The following is a 15,886-nucleotide window of genomic DNA, read 5'->3' as shown; positions in this document are numbered from 1 at the left end:
TCACATAAAGACATTTAGGACTCAAATTAAGCCCTTCTCTCATGTGCTGAACCATGTGATTTCTTTCATAAGGTTTGCTCTGAGTTTCTACTCTCAGTAATGTATTTTTGTAAGCTGCTTATAAAATTGTATGAAATGGCAGTCGTCCAATTTCTCCCCTTTAAACCCAAAGCAGAGTGAAATAAGAGTACAAAAACAAGTTATGTGTATATATGTATGTTTGTCTTTTATATTTATATTTTAGTACTGGGGGAAAATTAATCGTGATTAATCACATCCAAAATAAAAGTTTGTGTTTACATAATATATGTTAGTACTGTGTATCATTATTTCAGTATTTGGTGAAATAACCCTGATTTTGAATCATAGCTTTCATGGGTCTTGGCATGCTCTCCACCAGTCTTTCACATTGATGTTGGTTTACGTTATGCCACTCCTGGTGCAAAAATTCACGCAGCTCGGATTTGTTTGATGGCTTGTAACCATCCATCTTCCTCTTGATCACATTCCAGAGGTTTTCAATGGGGTTCAGGTCTTGAGATTGGGCTGGCCATGACAGGGTCTTGATCTTGTGGTCTTCCATCCGCACCTTTATGGACCTGGCTGTGTGGCATGGAGCATTGTCCTACTGGGAAAACCAGTCCTCAGAGTTGGGGAACATTGTCAGGGCAGAAGGAAGCAAGTTTTTTTCCAGGACTACCAAATTTCAGCCTTGCTGAAGCACCCCCAGATCATCACCAATCCTCTTCCCCATTTTACAGTGGGTGAGACACTGTGGACTCACTGTGGGTTGTAGGCCTCTCCAGGCCTCTGTCTAACCATTAGATGACCAGGTGTTGGACAAAGCTGAAAATTGGACTCATCAGAGAGGATGACCTTACTCCAGTCCTCTACAGTCCAATCCTTATGGTCTCTTGCAAACCTCAGCCTGGCTCTTCTTTGCTTCTCATTGATGAAGGGCTTTTTTCTAGCTTTGCATGACTTCAGCCCTGCCCTAGAAGCCCGTTTCGAACTGTCCTCACTGTGCACTTCACCCCAGCTGCCTTTTGCCATTCTTTTTGTAGGTCACTTGATGTCATCCTACGGTTGTTGAGTGAGGTCATTCCGGTCAGTGGAGAGTCGTTTTCGCCCTCTACCGGTCTGTAGCTTTGTTGTCCCCAATGTCTGCTGCTTGACCATGTTCTTAAGAACCGCCATCTTTGAAATTTTATAGATGGAGGCAACCCGACGGCTTCTTTTCCTCACTCAAAACTTTCCTTTTCAACTTTTTTGACATGGTCAATAGTTATTTTTTGATTCCAATTACTTTTGAGGTACTGCTAGCACTGTTTTTGCCATTCAGCTGGTCCTAATGCAAGAGAATAGTGATGACCACAGAAGTGTTTAAAAAAAAAAAAAAAAAAAAAAAAACTTTTCCTTATTAAATAAGATTTGGTTTAGGTGATCACCTTGTCAGCAACTCATTCAGTAGAATCCCTGTGTTGGAATTCTACAGACATTGGAATGGAATGGCATCCATACTTGTAGATATGCTGATTTAAGAAAAAATTGCAGTGGTCTCTTAATTTTTTCCAGAGCTGTACTTTTATTCTGTAAAAGTTCAGGTAATGTTTAAATAGTGCAACTGTGATGAAAATTATGCATACAGGGCCAAAATAATGCCAACGGCTAAAGTAATAATCCCAACCATTGTTATCCCAACATAATTTTTGTTATCTTCGGATAACAAAAAAACAACAACAAAAAAAACAAAACAATGCAAGTAATAATTTAATAATGGAATTTAAGTAATTTGAATTAACTTGGTAATCAAATAAAAGTATGAATGCATATTTGTCATCTTAACTTAATATAGGACTGGTGGTGGTGCTTAAAACATTATTAGTCATTCAGTGTTTCTGTAAAAAAAACTAACAATAATACTAATAAGATAATAATACTATGAATGATATAACTAATAACAATATAAACCACACTAAGGATTGATGAGCTGCAGGGTTTATGAATATTAACCACTTTGTCTGCATTCGCTCATTAAAGTTGCATCATCAATGGCTTTATAGTTGCCTTGCGTGCGTGTGCGTGTGTGTGTGTGTGTCTCCGCATCCGCACTTGCACCATGGTTGATCTGACGCTGCATCTGTAATATAAAAAAAGCATTAAACAGACTTCTTTTAATGTATGTTTCTGTCAATGGATAATGCTCCACATGCGTTTCACATGATCCAAATCAACTATTAATATGTAAATCTGTTGCTGACATCACAGTTCCTTGTATATTGATTCGTTGCTGCTCAGTGAAGGAGACAAGCCACTGATAGAGCCACTGCATCATATTAATCTGTCTGGGAACATTCTGGCTTCCCAATACGTCACAACAGCAATGGTCAATTAAAAAAAAAAGTCACTGTTTGTAAACTTTGTTTAATGCGAGTGTTGTACGCTTTAATATGGGCACCTGGGTGTTGAGGCGTGTGAGCGCAGGTGAGATCGAAATGGCACACATTGCCTTCTTTGTTTAAAAAGGCAGTCGGTGCAAATTTTGACATAGACAAAACATTAACAAAAGCATTGGGTAGGGATCTGCAATAAAGAGGGACCAGTGTAAAATATGCTTGAGACTAGGGCTGCACGATATAGAAATAAAAAATATTGTAAATATAGCAACAGACTGAGATATGAATGATTTTAATAAGCTACTTCAAAACGTAGTGGAAGTTTAAGGGTGATGCATATAGCAGAGACTTAGCACGCGACTGTTACCTACATGACTAGCTTGACGTCAAAAATCAACAACCGCTAGTTTTAGGTCTTTTAGGTTACCTGGATGTTCTTGATGTGAAATTTTAGGTTGATATAATTATATACATATATATTAAGTTGACCAAAGAGTTAGTGGCAAAGACTTATACAACATTTTTTTGTTGTTGATGTTAAAATTACATTGTCACATTTGTGTCATTACTTTTAATGTAATGCTAAAACACTGCTGTCCACTTTTAGTCTTTGTAGTGATTCTTTTCCCAGAAAGCATGCGAAATTGCTTGTCATTTTCAGTTTGGACATGAAAAGCCACGTCTCAAACAATGTGCGAATACTTAATGAAATTCTTTCATGTCTTGTGCTTGAACAGGCAAATCAACACAAAAATGTCCAAAACATGCCGTCTTAGTGAGTATCATAGCAAACATAGTCAGTTATGTCTTAACTGAACTTTAACAACTCATGTACAGTATCAGGAGTGGAAAGAATACTGAAAAATATTACTTATGTTTTTAAATATATACTAAAGTAAAAGTACCATTACTTTCTAAAGCATGTTGTGTGGGAGAGTAAAATCTTTTTTTATTAAGAATATCTGTCCTCAGTTTTAATTTTGATTTTCAACATTTTGAAATGCATCACACATCAGTGATAAAATGCAATTACTTCCAGAACAAGAATGAAAGAATATATTAAAGAGATGAAAATGATAGTTATGATAAACTATCCCTTCCAGACATCACTTTTGCCCACAGTTGTGTCTCACACACATAACTTGCATTAGAGTTTGTAGTCATACTAACTTTGGTTTAGAGGGGAGCATTTGGGATGACATACAATTTCATATATGCAATACACAAATCTCTCCCCCATTTCATTTGTACACTTATTCAGTAGGTTTAAGCCTGTGACTATCTCATCAGTGGTCTTTACATCTACAAAACCTCTGTATACAGTATCAGTATGCGCTGTACATGCTGATAATCTTGTTAAATTGGCTTCTGTGCAATGACTGTACCTTCCCTCCACTAAAGATCACCAGACTCCTTGTGCATAGAGATAGACTAAGCTGTTGGTGCTTTTGCTAACAAGCAAAAACCAGTGCCTAGGCACTCCTCAGAGAGTCCAAGAAGCCTCCATAGGACCTCAATGATGCCAATTAGCCGCATCGTCGTCTTGCCATTTTGCGTAGCCTCTAGCAGTGTGCACAAGGACTATCCAGGAGATAAAGTCTCTGAAAAGCATGTCTTGTATGTCTCATCACAGTTGAATCACCATCTGGACCAGTCCGCTCATTAGCTTTTCCTGTCTGGACGATTTCACATTTTCCTTTGCCAGCTCTTGTGTCAGTACGACATGTTCAGAGAGGAGGCTTGTTTAGATTAAAAAAATAAAAAATGAATTGGTGAATGTCATTTGATTTTGTGGTAATGCCAATTTTGATTTGACATAATACTTATTTGAGATTCAAAAGCCGAGATGCTTGATGCAATTTGAGTTACCGATTTCAATATGATCAGTTTTTGCTGATATTTCATCTTATCAGTTAGTACTAATATTAATTGTTTATTAAATAAAGTTATACACTGCTGTTGGCGGTTAGGTTTTATTTTGAATGTTTTTGAAAGAAGTCTGTTATGCCCAATAAAACTACATTTATTTGATCAAAATGCTGTAAAAACAATTTTACAGTTTTACAATTTTAATGTTTTACAATTGTAAAACATATTAAAATAGAATTTATTCCTGTCATGACTAAGCTACATTTTCATTTTTATGTCACAGCATGATCCTTTATTCTAATATGCTGATTTGCTGATCAATAAATATTTATCACTGTAAAAAAACAAAAAAACACACTGTAAGGGACCAAGCAAGCCAAAGCACAAGGAACACCAGCTTTTGAATGAAAAAGCGGGTCTTTATTTTAACCCAAAAAGCATAACTTTACAAACTCATAATGTCCATATAACAAAACAACAAACAAAAGGAAAAGACAAACCAAACAGATGAGAAAGAAACAAACTAAAACAACAACCACTCAACTGAACAAAGAAACTGCTTATAAAGGAAAAGATGGGCCCATTACAAATTAAGAGGAAAACCAATAAACTTTACATTTAACATTAAACATCAAATGAATCAAAATTTAACTCAAAGAAAGAAATATATTCAATCAAGATCAAGGAAAGCAAAATTCAATCAAATATCATAAATATACAACTACATAAATCAATACATAAAGAAATCAAATTTTCTTTCTCCCCCGGGCAACCTCGGCAAATGGTAGATCCGGGCAGAACCAAATGGCTTAAATTCTGTTTCAACCAGACCTCTAATTTCTGTTGCACCAGGATGCTGCTGGAGCGGACCACGTTTGGAAGTCACCACACCACGGGTAAACTTAAACTCAAAATAGAAATAAATGTAAATAACAAATACAACGTAACTAATTTGTGTGCACTACAAATCAGTAACAATGTATGTCAATGTGTTGTAAAATGTAAACAAATGCCAACTTAATAAAAAGATTAATGACTATTGTCTGTCTTGTGGTTATTTTTATACTGAAATAAATGATTGCAAAAGATTAATCTTAAATGAATAAATGTGGTTTGTATTGTGTGTGTTTGTGAGGTTGTGTGTGTGTGTTACCACTCTTTTGTGGCCACCACTCAGGCCCTCACACACACATTGCTTAATATTTTTGTGGAACTATTTTTAGTATTAGATGAATGAACGAGCTGGTGTCAGTAAATTTGCAAAACTGCATTTTATAATGTGAAATTCTGAGCAAAAAAAGACTGACAGTTACCTTTTTTTCCTTCTCCTGTCTCAGCGGCCTGTGAGAGGATGTTGTATAGTGATACGAAAGGTTACAGATACGCTCTGTTTCTGTATGAATGGACAGACTGAACTGTATTTGCTCAGCTGGAGTTTGTTGTAAGGATTTTCTTGCATTACTTGCTTTGACCTGATGGGGGAGTTGTCATTCCAGTTGTCCCTTATTTGTCTCGGCAAGCATATTTTATTGCGACATCTGTTCCCTAGTAATGTGTCTTAAGCAACCAACATGATAATCAGTTAAAAAGGAAGTCTCGCCATACTCCACAAAGTGTTTAATTTGTACACATTGTGTTTCTGACTTGCTAGTCGAGTAACAGAGAATATGAACAAATTAGTTTCTCGTTTTAAGGAGACTGACATGAATTTTATTCTTTGAGATAGTGTCCTGATTTCCTTGTAACGGTTAAGAATTCCCTTCAAAGAAGATGGAAATGTTGCAATTATCTCTCTGTGGAGGAATGTCTGCACATTTATTTATTTTTTGTCATAGAATAATATCTTTATCCAGTATAGCAACACCATAACAAATGATGTGTTTAATCCAGACAGAAGATGGTAAGCATATGCTTAGACTGTTTCCTTTTAGTACCAAGAATATTCATAAATCACATGTTAGTCATCTCTGTTCATTATGGCCTAATTATTCATGTTATTGTATATATGGAATTGTTTTACATATGTTATTGCCCCCCCCCCCCCCACACACACACACACACCAAAAAAGAGCTAAGTTTCATATTTATTCTTTTACACATTCTGCGTAGCAAATAGCACATTCTTGTTTACTACATTATCAGAATTACTTTATAAGGCTACTAGGGACATCAAAAGTATTGCTACAATTCAGTACCAAGCTAATAGTAAAGGTAAAATATATATATAACCAATTGGCTAGGGCTTTTTTTGTTTTAAATGTTGTTGGATTATATTACCTTTGAAGGGATGGTTCAACCAAAAATGAAAATCATCCCATAATTTACTTGACATTCTTCTTTTCGGATGAACACAATCGGAGTTATGTTGAAAAATGTCCTGGCTAATCATAGTATTATAATGGAAGTGAAGGGCAACCCAAAATTTGAAACCCAAAAAGTGTATCCATCCTTTATAAAAGTAATAATGCCATCCAATGCCATCGTCGCGCCAGTTACGCTTTTTTTAACTCCTTAAGTTGAATACGGAAGGCAGTCCACCGGAAGCTAGATATTTTACTTTATAACTTTGTTAAATGTGGATATTTTTCCTAAACCCCATTAATTTGATTAAGAACGCCTTTGTTACTGGTGCCGTGTGGATTACTTTTATAATGGATGGATATGCTTTTTTTGAGATTTTAATTTTGGGCTGCCATTAAAAAGCTTGGAGGAGCTAGGATATTTTTTAGTGTAACTCTGATTGTATTCATCTGAAAGAAGAAAGTCATATACACTAGAAAGGTTTGAAGGTGAGTGAATCATTGGGGAATTTTTGGGGCAAATCATGGGGCAAATTCATTTTTGGGTGAACTATCCTTTTAAGTTCAAAGATGTCCACTGTCAAAAAGACCATTTTAAACAAAAGTTTAAATGCACAAGTTTAATAAAGTGGATGAGTAATCGTGGTAAATAATCATGATCTCAGTATTAATCAAAGTAATCGTGCCATAATCGAGCAGCCCTACTATTGGTCATACATATTATTGGCTGACAGACGGCTTTCAACCTTTTAAACACTCGTCTTTCTCTAATGCAGCTTATTGAACGAATGATCAGAGGTGCCTTTAGTGAGCTATTAAACCTACACTGTGTAACATTTTTAGTTTATTCTTAGCTAAAAACACTTAGTTCTTTCAAAAAAATATGTGCTCATTAATGTATATTTACTTCTTTCAAGTAATAAAGTATTCTCGTAAGTTTATAATATGCCATTGAAAATACATACGGGTGAGGGGTTCGAATGCTGGTCGCCATGTTGCCCCTCCATCTTGAAAAAGTACATTAGCCAAAGAGGGACTTATAAATTCAAGCTTCGCCTTTCGCGTTTTAACACTCAATGGCACCGTGTTGAACGTGAAGAGGGGGATTGCCATGTTAATCTTGGACTAAATCGTCCACCATAGGAGTCAAAGCGAAATCAGAATTGAGGGGAACAGAAACGAATATTCACTGGATGGTCATATACCTTTTCACCGTTAGATGGGGGAAAATATCACACAGTGTAGCTTTAATGTAAACTGTTTCATGTGAATGTAAACTGACCTATCATATCTGTTCAGACCTTGCATTGTGAATATAACCTGGTGACGAGAAACACCTCTACAGCACGTCTAATTCAGTAGCCCCACCCACCGACTCATGGAGCTGATCGGCTCACTAGCCAGCAGCAATAAAAATTTGGAAGAAGATTGCAAGATATTGTGGAAAACACAGTCGCTGCATAAGCTTCCTTCGGATCATAATATTAGGAATGTGTGATACTTCATTTCACTGTGGAATCGTTTGAAAACAAGTCCCCAGGTGGCTTGTGGCAAACTTTAAACGACACTTTTTATGGATATCTTTAAGAAATGTCTTTCTTCTTGTCACTCTTCCATAAGGCCAGATTTGTGCAGTATAAGACTGATTGTTGTCCTATGGACAGAGTCTCCCACCTCAGCTGTAGATCTCTGCAGTTCATCCAGAGTGATCATGAGCCTCTTGGCTGCATCTCTGATCAGTCTTCTCCTTGTATGAGCTGAAAGTTTAGAGGGACGGCCAGGTCTTGGTAGATTTGCAGTGGTCTGATACTCCTTCCATTTCAATATTATCGCTTGCACAGTGCTCCTTGGGATGTTTAAAGCTTGGGAAATCTTTTTGTATCCAAATCCAGCTTTAAACTTCTCCACAACAGTATCTCGGACCTGCCTGGTGTGTTCCTTGTTCTTCATGATGCTCTCTGCGCTTTAAACGGACCTCTGAGACTATCACAGTGCAGGTGTATTTATACGGAGACTTGATTACACACAGGTGATTCTATTTATCATCATTAGTCATTTAGGTCAACATTGGATCATTCAGAGATCCTCACTGAACTTCTGGAGAGAGTTTGCTGCACTGAAAGTAAAGGGGCCGAATAATTTTGCACGCCCAATTTTTCAGCTTTTGATTTGTTAAAAAAGTTTGAAATATCCAATAAATTTCATTCCAGTTTATGATTGTGTCCCACTTGTTGTTGATTCTTCACAAAAAAATTACAGTTTTATATCTTTGTTTGAGCCTGAAATGTGGCAAAAGGTCGCAAAGTTCAAGGGGGCCGAATACTTTCGCAAGGCACTGTATTTGTGTGCGTCATTATTGCTTATGTGGTTTATTTTATGGTATATACAGCATAGATTCCTCAGTGCCATATGTCCAGGAACAGAATTTTAAAAGATTGTATTGTTTATATGATCTTTAGGGTACAGTATGGGTTGCACTGAATGTATTTTAGCAGTAAGTAAAAGTTTTATATGCTTGCCTTTCTTTGCACATGGCATTGCTTGGCATTGCAGTAGTGAAGTAATGGGTACGACCTTGTGAAAATCACATCAGGCTCCAATCTAGCGTTCTATCAGTGTCTTATATACCTGACAGGCTCAACTGAAAGTGATTGTCATGCTCAGGAATGGACAAAAAGGATCTGGCTCAGGGCCACCACCACCATGTTTCTCATCTCTCTGTTGGCTCTCTACAGCGCTGCACACTGACCCTCAGCACGTCGGCCCTCTACGCCACTTTCCTGCTTCTGACTTCTATTTCCTGCCAATTATCTGGATCACCAACATGGCTGTTGTGGAGTAATGACTGTGGCTCGTTCTCTCTGCCATTAGTGAGCTGTCGTGGCCGATGTACGTTGCTGTATTGGTTTCTCATGGCCATGGAGGACAGAGAGGAGACATTACTGGGAGTGTCTCATTAAATGAGCATGAAATTGAAAGCTGCTTCCCATCTGACATAGAGTTTGCACTGAGCTTTTATCTCCAATTACATGTGGTTTGGATTTCACTTGATAATACAAAAGGACCATAGATTCCTCAGAGTCTCTTTTATGGAGTTTTTTTCAATCGATTAAATTTTCAGAAGTGTCAGAATTCCCCAGAAAAGAAAAAGAAAAAAATTAATTTCATAATATGAATTACAAAAGCCAGAATTTGACAAAAATATCAAGTCACCTGTTAATGATAGGGATTTGTTTTACTGGCCCTGCCAACATTTTCAGTGTCCCCACTAGAGATGAAACGTGAACATTGAACATTTTTGTTCAATATGAACATTTTATATCACATTATATTAACACTCTGATTATATTAAAATGATCACCATTATTAATATTATTACGGTATTGTTAAAATATGCTGCAAATATTTAAAAAGTACAGATGCATTCACTAACATAATTTCACCAAGTTTTATGTCAAATCAACAAATAAAATTAGCAGCACTGTGCATTTTTTTTGCATAAACATTAAAATAATAACAAACAGCTATGGCTGAATTTTAAACAAACAAAAATGATTGGCTGGGTGACTTGCAACATAACATGTTTATCTACTAACATGTAGCCTACTACATGTTCATATGAAGTTTTGAAAAAAAAAAAGGTTTATAAAAAATGATAAACCTCACATTCCAGCCTTTAAAGGGACAGTATGTAATACATGTATTTCAATTAATCATGAAATGGCCCTGATATGTCACTAGACATTAAGAAATCATGTTCATTTCAAATACTTATATCACTGACAACAGTAGTCCGGGCAGGATATTGTCATTTAAAAGTTGTTGTTGCAGCCCTCAACTGATGTTGATGTTGACATGTTGTGTTTTGGCCTGAAGCTCCACCCTCCACCTGTCGACCAATCACAAATTCAGTAGTATTTTGGCATCCAGGTTGCCAGCTCTGCTCTAGTTACCACAGCTGCAGCTACAAACGTTCCTGCTGGATCCTGCAGCCTATCTGGCAACCTCGAGTCGGGGGAGAGGGAGAGGGAGAGGGAGAGGGAGAGGGAGAGGGGATACACAGCTCTACAGTCATTTGAAAGTGATTGCAGTACCAGTTTTGGCCACAATCTTACATACACTTGCTTTAAATATTTTTAATAAATGGAATCAGTAAAAATTATTCATAAACAATACGACATAGGCTACCATGCTTATGTTCAAAATGCTGTACTACAAAAATTTGGTGAACAAATTTTCACATTGGTCTGAACAAAAATGGCAGACATGCTGAATGAAAATGTAAATAAACTCACTGAAATTTGTTGCGTTACCTGTTCATATGGTAATCACAGAAAAAAAGGAAAAAATAAAATGGTCAAGCTACCTCCATTGGCCTGCTTGAGATGGTTTGACCCAAATGACCATTCTGAAAACCCTGGAAGTCTTGGTGCTCTTTGAGGGTTTTTACTTACTTTATTCTCTCTACACTGAGCTTTTATCATTGTTTTATTCCTCTAAATCCATGGATGTCGTCATTTATTATTTGATACATCTGTTTTAATGAAACAGTGTTGTGGAGTTAGATGGTAGACAGTTTTATCTAGTTTTAAAGGTTGTGTGTCAGTGGTCATTGGACTGGAAAGTTTGCTGCCTATGCTGCAGTTTCGCTGCAATCTCGATCGCTTGATCATTCTCAGACCTCTACGTCTCTTCATCATTGTCTTCGTCTTGCTTCAGTTAACAGATATCCTGCCACTTTAGCAGCAACGTTGATTTATGATCTTGTGGTAGACATGTTTGTTTAAAAACATTATTTACTGAAAAAAAACTGATTTAACACAATTTCAAATATCTATGAAGACTTTTTTCACTTTCCAGTTTTATAAGTAATAATTTGTATGTATCTTTTGGGCATCTAAAAGGCTTTCTGGTCATTGGGTACTTTTTATTACACTAGGAATATTTTTTATTATGCTATTATAATTCCATGTTATAACTATAATAAATTTAATATAACTATTATAAATTCATAGATCATGCTCCAGTTATTGACCTTTTTTGAGTTTACTTTACTGCACTGCTGTAAAAATTACTTTAACCGCTGACCCTTAATTTATTTTTAATTGAATTTTTTTTTCTTGTAGATGACTGCACGGTCCTTGCCAGCGGTACAGTCTGATGAACGACTCCAGCCTCTTTTGAGCCACCTCAGGTAATTGATGTCGTTAGAAAATGTTCATCTCTTCTGGTATAAAACTATATTCTTTATGGCATTTTGATTATTACTCCTGCTACATGAAAAGCAGTAACTTCATTCAAACATATCCACATGGCGCTTATTTTTTGTTTCTTTGAAAGTGATTTCATTGAAAACATTCCCACAGTAATCCTTATTTGTTGTTTTGCAATTTCCTTGGCCTACTGAGGACAGATCAAACGGTCCACTCAAGTCCAGCCGGCACCCAAAGTGACTCCGACTGCTTTTCTTTATCTCTCGCTCGCTTCCATTCTGTCTATTTCATTAATGGTCTTGGCACAGTCCCATTATGATGCACCGAGTGTTTTCCACGAGTGAACCTGGGCTTGCATTTTGGCTGCAGCCAAGTGGGAATACCAATGTAGATAAAAGCTGGGACTCTCAGTCATTGGCCACGCTGCCTGCACGGACAACTGTGTCCCTCCACTTGCTCGCAGTGGAGGGAAACAATGGCAGCATTCCCAGCAGTCAATTCATTTGCCTTTTGATGGACTCTGAATGAGAGCATTTAATTGGATGTGTCTTTAGAGGCGACAGTTGTGGCTGCGGAGGATTGGCTAGTAGACTCTTTTACTTTTTGTCAGCACTGGGCAGGCCAGATAAGAGGGTGTGAAGGGCTGGTGTGGAGCTGAACAGTAAGGGAATGTAGAGGAATAAGAGAGCAGGGCCTGGAAATGCTTAATTATTCATACCATTACGCACAGCCTCAGTGGATGCGTTTCTTTGCATCAGTCCCATTTCTGTATGTGCTTCTCATGTAAATGTCAAATATTTTGTATTATTTGCCATCATGAATTCACCATGTCTGTTACTGGATTTCTGTGGATTCAGCTGAACACACGGTGACTTTATGAAATGTCTGGGTGGGTGGCACAATTATGTACTTTTTTTCTATGTACATTTTTGAAGATTATCACTCTGAATGAATGGATAAAAGTAATATAATTTTTAAAAAATCCCCAGTATTAAGATAAATAGTAGATTTTTTTAAGTCTCTTGCTTACCAAAGCTGTCTTCATGCCATCAAAATACAGTAAAAACAGTAATACTCTGAAATATTATTGCAATTTTAACTTTCTTGAGTATATTTTAAATAGAGATCAAACGATAATTGGTTTACTGAAATTTTTCCATTATCTGATATCAGTTAATTGTGCAATTAATTTTAACACATGATAAATATTAAATTATTAACACTGCATCCATTGTTTTGTTTTGCTACAGTATATGCTCACGCTATAATTCACTCAAGTGCTATTAAACCATTCAAGTATCCTCGTGAGCACAGTCTTAATTGAGTTGGAAACTAGGAAACAGAAACTAGGATGCTTGTCAGATCCATGTCATGTGTGTCTGATCTTAAAGTGACAGCAGCCTAATAAACCTTCTGCTGTGTCATTGTCAATCAAAAAAAAAAAGACAGAAAATCACTCACTCTACTTGAATGAATAACGTTTAGCTTTAATAATGATTCATCAATTTATAATTTGTGCAGTGAAGACTGTGTAGCATATGATTTATTAATTTTCTGTATTTCAGCTTTGCCATCAAATAAATAATTAACATATATTACCTGTAAGACATACCTGAAAATCTTAAAGCACTGTTTACAAGGTTACATGGTTCAAAAACAACGGAAACAATATCCTTTTTTGTTAATTTTACCAGAGCAGGTAAAAATCGGAACTTGCCAGCTTAAAAAACAAATCAATAATTTCAGCAATAGAAATCAATTATCTCCGCTATAGAAGTTCTGTGTAAACACATAGATAAAAACAGCGTTCTATCAGCAGGTATTTTATAGTCTAGACAAAAAAAAAACATTAATAATTCTGATAAGATGCCAGATAAAATATCTTCACTCTTTAGACAACACATAAAACTTTTATACTTGTATTTATGCAAAATGTATAGACTTCCCTGTCATTTTGAAAATACTAGACTTTGCAGACTTATTTTGCTTGTTGATATTTCTTCTTTTCTTCTTTGCTTGTTGACCTCTGAGACTATCACAGTGCAGGTGCATTTATACGGAGACTTGATTACACACAGGTGATTATATTTATCATCATTAGTCATTTAGGTCAACATTGGATTTTTGATTTGTTAAAAAAGTTTGAAATATCCAATAAATTTCATTCCAGTTCATGATTGTGTCCCACTTGTTGTTGATTCTTCACAAAACAGTTTTACAGTTCTATATCTTTGTTTGAAGCCTGAAATGTGGTAAAAGGTTGCAAAGTTCAAGGGAGCACTGTATGTATATGTAAATATATGTGTGTGTGTATATATATATATACCTGCTCACAGTAGGGATAGTGTTCTTTGGATGGTACTCATCATTCTTCTTTCTCCAAACATGTTTAGTGGAATTATAACCAAAAAGTTCTATTTTGGTCTCTTTGGACCACATGACTTTCTGCCATGACTCCTCTGGATCATCTAAATGGTCATTGGCAAACTTAAGATGGGCCTGGACATGTGCTGGTTTAAGCAGAGGAACCTTCCTTGCCATGCATGATTTCAAACCATGATGTCTTAGTGTATTACCAACAGTAACCTTGGAAACAGTGGTCCCAGCTCTTTTCAGGTCATTGACCAGCTCCTCCGGTGTAGTTCTGGGCTGATTTCTCACCTTTCTTAGGATCATTGAGACCCCAGGAGGTTAGATCTTGCATGGAGCCCTAGTCTGAGGGAGATTGACAGTCATGTTTAACTTCTTCCATTTACTAATGATTGTTCCAACAGTGGACCTTTTTTCATCAAGCTGCTTGGCAATTTCCCCGTAGCCCTTTCCCTACCTTGTGGAGGTGTACAATTTTGTCTCTAGTGTCTTTGGGCTTTGCCATGTTAGTAGTCGGATTCCTACTGATTGTATGGGGTGGACAGATGTCTTTATGCAGCTAACAACCTCCTACAGTTGCATCTATGTATGTATGTATGTATGTATGTATGTATGTATGTATGTATGTATGTATGTATGTATGTATGTCTGTCTGTCTGTCTGTCTGTCTGTCTGTCTGTCTGTCTGTCTGTCTGTCTGTCTGTCTGTCTGTCTGTCTGTCTGTCTGTCATTGATTTTTATAGCATTAAGCTGGCGTCAGGTCTGCCTCTTGCATAATCTGTATTGTTTGAAGGTATGCCTTTTGCTTTGCAGTGAGTTCCTTCACCACAGTTATGTTCCTTCTCCAGAAAACAAGAATCCATTTGAATAATGTGCTTGTTAGTCAGTTTTCTGCATTGACCTTGTGATTTCCACTGTGATAGGCTCTCATCATTTGTTCCCTTATTCTTTTTTTGTAGCCATGCCTATGTGGGTCAGGACTATAGCATTCAGAAGAACATTGGGAAAATTTCTCTGGAGCAGATTGATGCAGTAAGTACTTAAGTTATAGACAGAAGTTGCAGTGTTACTATAAATATTTTTGTGTGTGCGTGTGTGTATGCATACGTGAATGAATATGTATGCAAATAAATATTTAGCAAAATTGGGCTACATAAGATTTATTCTGTAGCCTGTACCGCTGCTTGCTTTATATTTGGCACTTGAGACTTTTGCTCATGTTAAAGTTTTCTTTGAGAATTCTCAAGTTACTAGGACATTGAGCATGTCCTACTTTGGTGGTTGGAGTGCATGTGCACAGATGTTTCTAACGAAGAGAGCTGTCTGTGGAAATATATGCTCTGTGTGTATGTGTGTGTGTGTGTGTGTGTGTGTGTGTGTGTGTGTGTGTGTGTGTTTTTGTATTGTTAATGTCATCTCAGGGCCAGTTGCTGTTCCAATTAAGTGGCTCATCAGCACATGCAAATTTTGTCCTTCATTTTTTTGCTTTTATTTGAACATTAACAAATTCATTGAAATATCTTGTAATTAAAGCCTTTGCATTAAAACAAAGGCTTTTTTTAATCAGTGCCTCTTTTTTGAATCCTCATGTCAGTATTTTACCACATCTTAACCAGGTGCGATTATAGCTTTCTTATGTAAATGTGAGTTTTTGTCCTTATCACTTGTGACACATAATTGTACATTTTACAGTTTCTCTTGATTGACTGTGATTGTGTCATGGCCTTTTCATGTTTAC

The 15,886-nt window shown here is 36.6% G+C and overlaps 1 protein-coding gene across 2 annotated transcripts in view; it reads left to right on the top strand.

Annotated features, from left to right (window-relative positions):
• The window catches only part of prim2 (DNA primase subunit 2), an 87,123-nt gene that overhangs the window by 33,967 nt on the left and 37,270 nt on the right, over window positions 1–15,886 (top strand). For both annotated transcript variants that reach the window (XM_067421255.1, XM_067421256.1), the window contains exons 8-9: window positions 11,692–11,759; window positions 15,108–15,180. In XM_067421255.1, the coding sequence (XP_067277356.1) occupies window positions 11,692–11,759; window positions 15,108–15,180 (141 nt within the window). The remainder of the gene's footprint in view (window positions 1–11,691; window positions 11,760–15,107; window positions 15,181–15,886) is intronic.

This window comes from Pseudorasbora parva, chromosome 17 (genome assembly GCF_024679245.1).
Source record: "Pseudorasbora parva isolate DD20220531a chromosome 17, ASM2467924v1, whole genome shotgun sequence".
In the NCBI taxonomy this organism is placed as follows: Eukaryota; Metazoa; Chordata; class Actinopteri; order Cypriniformes; family Gobionidae; genus Pseudorasbora; species Pseudorasbora parva.
Note: the sequence above shows the minus strand (reverse complement) of the source record. Positions and strands in the feature narration are given on the sequence as shown.